The 13348-nt window shown below is 41.6% G+C and overlaps 1 protein-coding gene across 2 annotated transcripts in view; it reads right to left on the reverse strand.

Annotated features, from left to right (window-relative positions):
• The window catches only part of znf385d (zinc finger protein 385D), an 89368-nt gene that overhangs the window by 58645 nt on the left and 17375 nt on the right, over positions 1-13348 (reverse strand). Inside the window, exon 2 of one of the 2 annotated variants that reach the window (XM_022765802.1) lies at positions 8986-9131. The exons of the other annotated variant lie outside the window; for it this stretch is intronic. Within the exon in view, the coding sequence (XP_022621523.1) occupies positions 8986-9131 (146 nt within the window). The remainder of the gene's footprint in view (positions 1-8985; positions 9132-13348) is intronic. 2 annotated transcript variants of the gene reach the window in all.

Consider the following 13348-nt stretch of genomic DNA (forward strand, 5'->3'; position numbering starts at 1 on the left):
GGGGGGGGGGGGGGGGGGACAGTGGACTACGGCATCAGCTGGCTACGCCTGAAAAGCTGGCACTAAGCACCTCCATAAAAAATCATCTTGAGCTCCCCACTATTATCTCTGCATTCCACCAGAGAGAGAGAGAGAGAGCGGTGAGCTGGCAGCTATCCAGAGAGTGAAATATTATCGTGGGAGAACATATCAAGCCGAGCCCCGCCAACATAAAGCTTCAACTCAGTTCAGGGGGTTAAAAAGCCCCAGAGCACGAGCTAAATGATAAGGGCCGCTGTGCTGCACATTAGACAGATACGCACTCTCCACTGCAGCAGGTGTGACTCGCTGGAAGGAAGGTGGCTGGCATGGCGGTGGTCCCGCGCTCGCTCTCGAGCTTTGATCATTCCCCGTCGTTTTGTGGGCTCGCATGCTTCCCCCAGGAGTACAGTTTATAGAGTCCATTAGATGTTTATGGGACATGTGTAAATCAAATGAGAGTCTGCAAAACAGCCATGGCTCACCCTTTGTTCTTTTCATTTTATCATCATACAGCACATGCTCCGAGTATTCATTTGTCATTTCAAAGTCAACAAAAAAGGGAAAGGGTAAAGCTATAGAGTGGGAGAATAAGTTCTGGTTCCACAACTAACATTGTAAATTTCTGTTCTGAAGAATTTCTTTTAATGAAACCCCTAAATGAAACCCAGGAGTCTCAGTACTATATTACCAATTACTTTATATACCCATGACCAGACGCAGGGAGCTTGCTATGCAGGATTGGAGGCACGCTGCCGGAAAAAATGTTGGTTTCCTTGATCTACATATGTGCATTTTACGATGTTTGGAGGCAAAATTCGGATTAAAAAGTGGGTAGTAGCCTAAATGATCTGTTGAGCAGTAATGCGTGAGAATCAGGTTTAAATGTTGCGATGAATGATCCACACACTACAATCTGGAAATTTTGGATCTGAATTACAGAACTGTGTCTCAGACAAACGATTAACATAAGCAAAATGTGTTTTATACTCTGTTATGACACTATAATTATGCTAGGTTTGTTAAATTGAGCCTATAGCTTCCACTGTAATCACCAGAGAACATACATCTCAGTGGTAATTAGGCCTGCATTGTTTGAATGTGATCAGGTCAGTGTTGAACAGCACAGGGACATGGCCACTAGTGAGCAGGACCCGCTCTTCCTCTCTCATCACCTGCTCTCTTTCTTTCTTTCTTTCTTTCTTTCTCTCTCTCTCACTCTTCTCATCTTTTCCTCATTCTCTTCCCTTCCCAAAGCCGAGCTCTGATTTATGCAGTCTCTTCATTCATTTTCATGTGTCAGTGAGGAAAGTAAACACAGGGTCAATTGATATTTATATGCAAATGTTACCGGCCTCTGCTCGGATAGCCTTGTAAATGAAAACAAAAATATGCAGAGGTACCTGATTTTAAAATGCATTTCAACACTTTACTCAAAGTGAATCTACAGAAGAGTATTTTAACTTTCGCTGAGAGTTTATCAGTGTGACGGTGGATGGATGAAATGAATGTTAGCTAGCTAGTGGATTCACTCATGTGGAACCCACTAGCCGACATCATGATGGCCGACCACTGTGTAACGTAGCACGACCGCACCGGAGCTACTGGTCACATGATGTCTGGGGAGGAAAGGAACTGAGCCACTGGCAGTCTGCTTGTAAAATCCTCTAGTCAGTCAGCTGCATACGTCTGGTTTGTTGACACAATCAAAGAACCACCGTGTGGCGTAAAGATTTTGTAGTAACAAGATCATTCACTTCCACCCACCACCACACACACAAGCAGTGACGCGGGTGATGAGAATTAGAAAGTCAGTGATCTTGGCTTTGCACAATATCTTTGCAGCAATTAAGTTTACTTATTTTCAGGCAATTATTTCACGACTTTTATTATGAAAACCTCAGAAAAAAATACAGAGTAAAGCGTGGTGGGAACATCTGTGTAATTGTTGTTATTTCTGTAAGCTGACTGTACAGCTGCATCAGTCTCATCCGTCGCTTTTACCGAGGCCATTTCTCTTCTGCTATCTTTCGTGGATATCGCTTTGTAGCTAGCTTCTTATGCTGGAAGATGCTGTCCCGCATTCTGAACGCCGCCTACAAAGCTCCAAAGACTGTTTCTGTAGCTGGAGGAAATAGCAGTGAATGAGCACACCAGGCCTCAGCTGAATATCTGAACAAATCTGAAATGTGATACAGTGATTCAGAGGTCAGGCTAGCTTGGTAGCGTTCCAACTACCAGTCACCTAACGATGCCGATGCAGGAAATTAACTGCACTTTTACTCTCAGAGCCCTGAAAGCTCAGAAGAACTCTTCTGACTCACTGTTATGTGCTTTGTCAAAGAGCACATTTCCATTACAGCCATTGATGCTAACATTGACTTAGCGAGGGTGGGTACACATCGAAATGGACTGTGATGCCGTCGTGAGTGCAGACTGAGGCCTGTGTGTCACTGCTGCTGCAGGACTACAAAGTAATTTCCCAGCGTGCAGATCTGCACACAGGATCAATAAATCACATTCCTGATTACTCTGCAGGGGGAAATGGAGTTTGTATTGTTTCTCCAAGACAGATGTAGGCTCCGGGCAAGATAGATCTTATTTTCAGGGCCAAAGAAAGACGACACAAACACACACACACACACACACACACACACACACACACACACACACACTTGGAGCCTCACACTCTGTTAAACTGAAAACTGCTTCTCCCCCCTTTCACTTTTCTCTTTCATTACACTCCATTCCTGTTGAGCTCTCCCTCCTTTTCCCCCCTTTTCTTCTCTGGTTTGCTCCATTTCTTTCAAGGTGGCAATTTCAATAACTCCTCTGCGATTGAATCAATTGAAAGTTGCAGAGCAATCCCAAAAGTTCTTCCAAAACTCACTTTCTGTTTCTTTTACAGAGAACTGGCCTCCCAGCTGCAAAGTGACTAAGTGCCATCCTCAACACATCCATGTGTCTAGGTGTTAGTGGCAGCAAATCAAAGTTGTTGTCTTAAAAAAAAAACAACAACAAAAAAAAAAAAACGTATAATTTCACGTTTGGTTCCAGGATCAAATTTGAAAATCCCTGAATTCTCAATTCACCCAACAGCCATTAGAGGATGCAATGAAACGTGACATCTCGTTCTCTGCTGTTATCGCCTTCGTTTAAGCTGCTTGAAATCCAACTTCTGACCCTGGAGTGTCACAAATCAAACGCTGAATCTCTTCCTTGATTATATGAAAACAGATGGGGAATGTTACATTGGACAAAGCCAGAAGTTCTGATTGCACCAGATATGTTTTGATTAACTACATCTAGATGATGTCACTGATATATTCATCAACAGGACAACTGGACCAGACTTTGATAAATACATATATACAAAAAAAAAGGGGGTCTTCAATTATGTGCATATGACGTCTGGAATGTCAATTACAAAGCCAAGCATGTGTCACAGAGAAAAAAAACTCATTTGTGCTCATGAATTAATTAATACGATGTGAAATAAACAGGTTGTGGGAAATGTAATTGGATTCAGTGTAATCCAGTTCTGATTCTGGATGGAGATATGTAAGTGGATATACTTTTTGCTCATTAAACAACATTGTATTATCTTTGTTGTCATGGGCATTAAACATCCTTAAACATGTCAAAATGTTATTATCATTTAATCATCATGTTTTGTTCATTTCTGTGCATGAATTATTTATTGAAGAAACAGAAAAATTAAGTCATACGAGAGCACACAAATAAGTAATCCAAAGATACGATCATTCATTTGTGTGTATAATTTATTATTTTAATTAGCTTGTGTTTCTTTTCTCCATCACACCAGCTGGACTCTGACAGTTTTTGGCTAAATTATTTAATTAAATACAGAGAAAACCCAAAATAAAGATACTTTTACACAAGGATGAAAAAATTATTAAATTATTAAATGAAATAATAATACCAGAAACTATTCCTGTTTATTCATGTGCAATACAACAGCTACATAGATAGCTAGCTAGCTGGGAAGCTACGACAACATCTCGTCTGAAAGCTCCTTTTGAACTGGAGCCTCCTGAAAGACCTTTCTCCCCCCAGTCTCTGAGCACATGTACTTACATGTATTAAGTCTTTTTTTATGACTTGAAGTCACATTTTTCTGTTATGTTTTCATGTATTACTTTTGCCCCACTTGGGGAAAAAGGAAAGAAAGAAAGAAAGAAAGAAATCTTGTTTTTTCTTTCCCTCCAGCTAAGAACTTCCTGGTTATGTCAGTCGCTCGGCCCAGAACACCATTGCGCAAAGACTCAACATGAGACTTCAGTATTAGTGCCATTTCATGCAGGTGTTCACACACACACACACACACGCACACACACACACACACACATACATGTGCGCTTTCACTATTCTCTATTTCCTTTTGTACTGCGCACAAAAAATTGAGCGTTTCTAGGATGAAGAGAGCTCTTACTGCTGCAGTGCGATAATGGAAGATCTGTCATCATCATCTATAGAATCATTTGGTATTTTCTTTATTTTTTTTTTTTATTTAATAAGAGAGCATAAACGTTTATTGAGCCCCGGAGTCAAGTAAGCAAACCTGACCTCATCTGAGCAGATAGAAGTGTGTTCTTTCAGTGGGAGTACAGATGGAAACTAGCTTCAGCTTGATCTGTAAATCACAACGTCTGCTGCACTCAATTGAACAGCTGTTTGGTTTCTGTGCACAATTATAATCAGATCTGCAGCTTCTAATAAACTGCTCGAGTGAAGCCGCGTCGCTCATATGCAGAGGTGGAAAGTACTTTTTTTTTTTAGTTAGAGAAAGTTTTCACGTACTTCACTTCAGAACATATTTTAGTATTTCCATCAGTGCAGCTTTGTAACGGCAAAGGTAAATTTATTTATACAGCACATTATCACAGACAGAGGTAAATCGGAGCACTTAACAGAAATTAAAGAAGCATTAAAAAAGAAAACAGTATTAAAAACATAGATTATAAAACTGACAATATCTAATTAAAGTGCAACGATTAAAGGATAAAATAAAGACAGAGGAGAATACAGCAGTTTTTAGCTTCTTTTTAAAGCCAGTTACGGTTCAGGCAGATTTTCATGTCCAGTGGGAGCTGGTTCCAGAAGTGGAGGCTAGGTGGCTAGGTACCACTAACTGAGACCTGTCAGGCTTATCAAACATATGTTGAGAAATATATTCAGGATCCAGATCATTTAGTGACTTGTAGACAAAGTACTTAAACTGAAACATCGCACTCTGACTCCACATTTCACATTATCATTAATTAAACTGAAAAACATCACTATTATCTTCATTGTTGTTTTATCCCTCTGCCCTTTCCCTCTTTCCTACTTCCTCCAATCTGCCCTTCTTTGCATCCGTATTGACCTCTTCTCTTATTTCTGCTAGACAGGGAGAAACTAGGACAAAACCTAGACATACAAGCTTTTCACGTTCTGCACAAGGCTTTCATGTCTTTTCTGATTATAGATCAGGTCTATGTTTTACATCAATACTGTGAAAGTATCAAAGCGTTCAGTCCACAGAGAAACACACGCAGCCTGAATTGAGAAACTGAGCCTGAAAACGAGACGTCGGGACTTCTGTAACTTTGTGATGTCACAACAACGCAGTCAGAGAGAGGGTCAGAGCCTCCTCTCTTCTGATTGGCTGACTGTTGATTGACCTGTTGTTAGAGAGAAGCCTGAGAAAGGAGATGTAAAACTACACTGAGATGGTTTTTGGTTCTTAAAACTACAAATATATCTTCTAATGGATCAACACTTCAAATAAAACACAGGAAAAGTGTAAAATACGGGGCCGTTCAGACAATTAAGTACAACTGCCAACACTCACTTACACTTTATTTTTTAGTAATAAACTAAATCCAGGACTTTTCCTCTTTGGCACACATGTGAAAGTTTCAGTTATTCCGACTGTGTTTATATGATTGGTAAAACATCTTTCCCCACCCAGCGAGCCACCCGCTGTGTGACACATAAAGAAACCCGATCAGACCTACAAGCTGCTCCTTTTGTTGCACCCCCGAAGCCAAAAGTTACACTGGTGTTGAAAAAAGGGGGCTTGTGCTGCGCAGGCCAGGCAGCTCAACAGACAGTAACTTGTGTATGAACTCTGCTGGTGTCATTACAACGGCACCACATTCTGCTGGTGATTAGGAAATCAGGAGCTCTGAGGGAATAAGCGACAAAAAGGGAAACAGACACGGGTGTGTGTGTGTGTGTGTGTGCGCGACACACACACACAGAGAGCACGATGTGATTACTCTGTGTTCATCTAATATCAGCTTTCCACCATTTGGAGGCTTCCCAGTGTATTACTTATTATCTGCAGTCTGTTAAATACAGATTAGACGGGGCGAGAAAAGGGTCGCAGTATTCCTGAACTTTCTCATGAACGTCTCCTCGCAGAAACAATCTGTCTTCCCGTGGGTTATCGAGGCTTTTCCCTCTGATGTCCCCACGTTTTTCTCTTCATGTGCCTGTTTTTTTTTTTTCTAACTCTTATCCAGCTGTGCTCCATATTTCAACTTCTCTTTCTAACAGATTTTAAATTGAGCTATCCCCGTAATTCAAAAGAAGCCACTGAAAAAAAAAGTGTTTTTCCTTTTTTCTAGGAGTCATCGTATTTTTTTTTTTTTCTTGATGACCTCGCTGATTCGATATGCGCGAGGCAACATATTTCCTCATAATTACTCTCTGCTTTCAAAAGAGAAAAATCAATAGATCCATACCAGTGTACACACACGAGTCCTGGTACAGTAAGTGCACATTGGGTGAGTGCTCCATTTAAAAGGTAGCGCCTCACTGGTTGCAAATCCAATAAGGCCTGTGTAGCCACATGCTATCGCTGCATTTCAGAAAGCAATTTCCAGCAGTTATCAATAGTGGAGGAATGGCCATTTAGAGGGTTTGTCTCTGAAATGTGACACCAGGGTATTAAAAAAAAAAAAAAGAGCTCTTAAGGAATTAGCTCAAAATTTAAAACATGTTGGAATATTTTCCTTCTAAAAATAACAAATATAATAAATAGTAAACCTAAAATATAATTATTTATACAGCAGACAGCACACCAGGCCAGTAACAGCGTAGACTGGGAGGGGATTTGTGTTTTTAATTACGCCGTGATGGGAACCATTATTGCAGCCTGGACTATCTCCACAAGCAGTTTTTCTTTTCAGTGCTGCATTTTTGTAACACAGTCAACTCGTAGGGAGGCGTTCAGGGTCTACCGCTGAACGTACGAGACGCGGGACCTGCCACCGGAGACCCACGTGTGGTTAGGGAAGGGTTAAGTCAGGGAAAGTTTTCAGTGAATTGTTGACAACGTGAACACGTTGTGTCGTGTTTCAAGTCAGTGCCTGAACATAACCATAAAAACGTCTCCGTAAGCTTCTCTTACTGTGGGAGCAAATTGTATTTAAGACTACAGCTGTTTACGTTTTCAATGAATGTGTCAGTTACATTTTCGATTCATTAATTAATCATTTGGTTTGTTAAATTCTCGGACTGAAGGCTTACTTCACGTGTAACATGTTCCGTCACTGGTCTGTAATTCCCTGGATGATCAAGGAAGTTTCCTGCACGTTAGTGACTGTAACTCCGTCCAAATTAAAGAGCAAATAGGAAATATTGTTGAAAGAAAAGCTAATTCTAATCCAAAGTAAATCATTTTTAAACTGTAGACCCAATGTGTGTTGAGCTGTCTGCTCTCATGTGGATGCATGTTCAGCTGACCTGCTGTGCACCGACTCTCCAGGTTACACTAACATTTAATCGGAGTTAGTTCATTACAAATTCAACCACTGAACTCCATCTCTTCTCCACAGTTTCCTCTCCGTGAAATTTCATATAAATGTTGAGCAACGTATTTAGAAATTACAGATCTGTAAAAGAAAGTGTTACCAAATTATTTGCACTGCTTTCCAACATTTCTGCAGCTGAACCTCCGTATGATGCACAACAGTCACTCTCACGAAGAGGTGACACATAGTCACACTACATATTCCTAACAGCCAACGACGCACCGTCAAGCATGAACGTATCTGTCATTGTTCTCAGAACTCCTGATGCAGATGCACAATTTGTAGCTGATAGTGTAAAAAAAAAAAAACATGTGGATGTTCGACAATCAATTAAACTTAAAATCAATTTTTTATCATGTTTCAGACAGCGCTATTGTGTACAACTGCTAGACACTGGTTTCCAACATGTTCTTTGGTAAACTATGTTTGTGTTTGAGATAAAAAAAAAAGAAACAGATGTGGATGATAACAAGGAGATGAGTTGTACTCAGCGGCCAAATTCTTCAAAGACAAATAACCTGCTTTCAGTTTATGAGTTTTTGTCATAGCCTAAAGACAGAGCAGCCAGGAAATCACCAAGACAAAGCTGAATATGCAACTTACTATCTGCAGACTAGAATGGACTGTCACAGTGATCAAACATTTTTCCTTCAATGCTTTTTGCATTACAAAAAGAGAAATGAAATACACCAAAGTTGTCAGAGATCAACTTCCACATTTTCCATCTTGTAGCAGCTGAATAAACGTTTGCATATCTAAACATACATTTCCTCCACAGATAGATTTACTCCTCTTTAGAAGAGTGTCAACACCATTAAATGTATTCCTTTCATTTTCAGTGTTGCCTTAAAGCTTTAAAAGCATCGTCGTAATTAGATGTTTCATGGGTAATTTTCATTTTATGAAAAGACAGCCGCCATGAACTTGAGGTGAAAATGAGGTTGCGGACGGTCGGACCTCGCTGAGTCAAAGCTAAAGTCTTCGTAATGTTGCTCTCAGGCAGTGATAACAGCTTTAAATAAAGACGTGCAAATACAGAAGTCAGATACAGAGATATTAAATCTGTCATATCTCCATCCTGAAACACCTTAGTGACGGTGAAACAGCAGCAGAGAGCCACAGGAGGGGAAAGGAGGACACTGACCGTGTTGAATCCTGGGAAGAGGCTGACCGCCGAGGCCGTTTCAAGTGGAAATGGCAGAAACTGCTTCATGCCCAGTGAGGTCTGGACGGCAGCAGGCAGGGTGGGACGCACCAGGGCAGGCATGAGGCCATTTTGACATGTGTTACCTGTAGGAGGGAGAGCAAAGGCAACATGTTGAACTGCAGTCAGCAACAGGGACAGACGCTTGAGCCAAAATCCTCCAGTTTACATCCAAGTGCACCTTCACAGCGTGTGTGTGTGTGTGTGTGTGTGTGTGTGTGTGTGTGTGTGTGTGTGTGTGTGTGTGTGTGTGTTTAGTCCGTGTCGTCTGTGTCACAACATCTTATTTGTGTAAGTGTTGTGTTTGACTATTTAGCACCTGAAGCTCCGAGGCCGCCAAGGCAGACATTCCTCACTGTAATCCCAGAGCTTACCGTGCAAGTTGATTTGATTTAAATTAATGCCAGGAGTAAAAATTATTTTTGGCAGTTTGTAATGTGGGCTGAAACTCATCTGATCGCACGGAAATCCCCAAAAATCTCCAGTTTGTGTTGCTTTAAAGGACCAGTGTGTAGGATTTAGGGGGATCTGTTGGCAGAGGTGGAATGTAATATTCATAATTATGTTTTCATCAGTGTTTAATCACCTGAAACTAAGAATCATTGTGTTTTCATTAGCTCTGAATCAGCCCACCGTGTTCCATGTTACCACAGTAGCCCAGAAGGGACAATCCAAACACCGGCTCTAGAGAGGGGCTTTTGCTTTTTTTTTTTTATGTCCCTGAAGGCCACCGTAGGTTCTCCCTCACCTTTGGGGGAATTTCATGGTCCACTTAGCCTACAGTGTTTTTCTGGAACTTTGAAACACATCTCAGCTGATGACGACCACAACAGACCGTGTCTCCTGCTGATGGAGAGTGATGCGATGTGGCGGGAACCTTCAGGTGAAATCATTTTGTCACACATATGATCCTGAAGTTAAGACTGAATGTGCATGCTCAAATAAATAAATAGATTTTTATTGTCTCATTACAACTTTTTCATCACAATATGTTTTATATTCTATTGTTTTATGTTTTATATTTTATTACCAACTTCTCATAACATCATCTAAAAACTTTAAAATGTCTTTTTCGAAGTGTTTTACACTCACACTTGATCACACGTGACGGCAGGACTTGTACTTGTAATGGAGTATTTTTGCCTGGACCGCGACAGGAGGGCCATCCCTACAAACATGAATGTCGCTGACTGACTGAGTGACCATGTTATGCCATTGGTTGGCCAGCACATCGTCATGTTTTCAAACTCAAACAAGCAGCACTGACAGCTTTGCACCTTTAGCACCTAGCGACCTGTTGGACAAACATTAGCTACGTTTGCGTAGAAGACAGTCTCCAGTATTACCCCACGAGCACAAGGTCGGACTGTCCTTCTGCAGACACTCCCTCTCTCTCTGCTGAACACACAGCCTCCGACACGAATGGGCGTCTCTCTTTCTCTCTGAGCGATCACTTTACAGTAAATATAGCCGAAATCACAGCACAGACCTCGTCTTTAACTTACGTGTTTGGCGATTTTGTCGGACAACGTTATAAAATCAGGATTTTAGCAGCTGCTTAGAAGCGACTGCTGGTTAACATGTAGTCCTAATTTCAGTCACTATTCCACACCCGGTCTATTGTCTGACGACAGAAACAGAAAAACATGTAAAGGAGAACAGTGTTATTGTGAATGCAGCTGGATTAAAGTACTGTATATGAGCACGGAGAGGAGGAGAGGAGCTAACAGATAAAGTCCAGCGGACACTCGGCAGAATGCAAATACAACGCGGTCCAGCCGTTTACTTGGTTTTTTGTCTTGTTACATCCTGGGCTGGCTCCTCACACTTCAGCACTTCCACCACCACTGTGGTTAAGAGAACAATCTCCATTACTGTTAACTGGCTCAAAGATTTTCTCTGTCATTCACAGGCTGCTGTCTTTGGGATCCTCTGAATTAAATTTCCTCTCATAATCACAATCAGACCCGAACTATGATGTGACAACAAGTGGTAGATGCAGATGACCGGTGCGTGATGCTGGGCTGATGTTTATCCCTCCAAAAACAGATGTTCTCTTTCTGACATTTGCCGTCACAAATAGCTGATGTGGAATGAGTGCAGCAGGCGCAGCGTGTCTTATGAGATGATTCAATGGCGAGAGAGGCCTGGCCCACACATCTCTAGGAAAAACAAAAGTAAATACTTCACTTTTATTGTCATGTGAGTGCGCCACGCCAGCAGAGCGCTTTATAAACCACCAACTGGAACCAGCTCAGGGCTGATTTCAACACGGTGAGATCAAAAAAATAAATAAAAAAAACCCCCCAAAAAAACGTCACAGCCTTCCAAAACATAAGGAATTAAAGAAGCCATTCCGTAGAGCTATAATGAGAACCAGAGGGATGATTTTTTTTCATCGCTGCACATTTAACAACAGTGGAACTCTGGGCCAGCATGGCTCTAAAGCGCTGGCAGATACAGTATCAAACCACCGTCTTGAGACAAATAAAAACAAGGTTTGCCACGTTTGGATCCCCAGGCAGTGGTAAGGGGTAAATAAAAAGCAAAAGTCATAAAGAGAAGAAGAGAAAGAGGGGAAAACCACAGGCTGTCCCCCTCCTTTCCCTTCACTCCGTCTCCTGTCTTCTCCCTCCAGTCGCCGGAGCGCTGCCATCTGTTGGAAAAAGAACACATGCCGTCTCTCATGTGGAGGCACGTCCTAGTCCCAACTTTAACAAAGCATGTCCTTCTGCAGGGATCATCCAACCGTGCCATCTCTCGACATGCCGGGGACTGACGTCAGCCCACAGGCACGCCTCACCTCGCGCCCCAGCCAAACCCGCCATTCACTGTTCACCCCCCCCCCCCCCCCCCCCCCCCCCCCCCCCCCCCCACGATGTCAAAACAGCCCGTTTGAGCACACCAGGCCGTGATGCGTGTGGGATTGGTCTGCAGCGAAATGAAGAGTGACAAACTGAAATGTGAATTCGTTTGTGAAGCTTTGTGTTCGTGCACGTTGGCGAGATTATGATTGCTGCGCTACCTTTCAGAGCAGGAACAAGAAGAAAATACTTGTGCCTTTTAACACACTCAAACAGTGCGAGGTGATAGTTGTAAGGTTAGAGGAGGTTTGAAGCACATTCACACCAACACTCTACTTAAGTACAGATTTTTGGGTTTTTTTTTTAAAACTCCTATAAACCTTCACTTCACTTTCAGTATTAATAATTTTACTTTTTTAGGCTGTTTCTTCACAAATTCAGATTGTTAGTCATGCCAGCAGTCATGGCTCTATCATTGCTTGGTTGTTTGACCCACCGCTCTGATCCAGACTGAAACATCTCAACAACTGCGGGACATACGGGCCTGACATTTCGTCACAGACATTCGTCGTCCACAGAGGATGAATCCTACCGAGCAAACATGAGGTGGACATTTTTGATTCGGAGTGCAAAATCTCAACAAGGATCGGACTGATCGCTATTGACGTCCATATTCCCCCTCAGGATGAAGTGAACACCTTTAGTGATCCCTTCACTCTCCATCTACTGCATGTTAAATATGCTGATGTCAACATTTAGCCCAAAGCCCCTTTGAGTCCAGCGTGTTACATAATTTAATCTTTACTTACTCCTGCTTGAAACATAGAGGTTAAAATGGTGAGATCTGATTAGCTTTGAGACGGCATCCAGTGATGGAAAGCAACTAAACACATTTACTCACTTACATAAAACTACACACTTTATTTCCATTTTATTCTACTTTTTCAAGCCACTTCATCCATCTTGCCTCACTGCACGCAGCAAAGAATCATTCATTTTTTTCTCCTACTTCATATATTTGACAGCGATAGTTTCTAGTTACTTTACAGATTCAGATTTGTCATAAAAAATAATCAACTTATAAAATATGATGCAATCTCATGTATTAACTACACAACAGCACATAAAGTAGTTGATATCAGCTTCAGCAGGACCAGATACAACATTAAAACGAGGCTTATGATACATAAGTAATAATAGAAATTCTAAACTACTGAATATAAAACAAAGTGAAAGGGCCGTTCTGCAGAAGTGAGTGTACTTACTTCTCGTGGAGTATTTCTTAAATGATCATGTTGCTATTTTGGATGAAGTGAAGTCTTCCCCACCAAAACGTCAACAGCAAAACAAGACTTTATTGTGATTTCTTGTTCAGTGGTGGAAACAAATCGTCTCTGTGTTTCGTTACAGGGGAGAAAACTCACAGACTTCAGTCATGGAGTGACATGTCAGATTTCATCTCCTATCAATCAGCAAACAAACACGACCCCGATCACGAT

Source organism: Seriola dumerili, unplaced genomic scaffold (genome assembly GCF_002260705.1).
Source record: "Seriola dumerili isolate Sdu_G_001 unplaced genomic scaffold, Sdu_1.0 BDQW01000756.1, whole genome shotgun sequence".
Taxonomy (NCBI): Eukaryota; Metazoa; Chordata; class Actinopteri; order Carangiformes; family Carangidae; genus Seriola; species Seriola dumerili.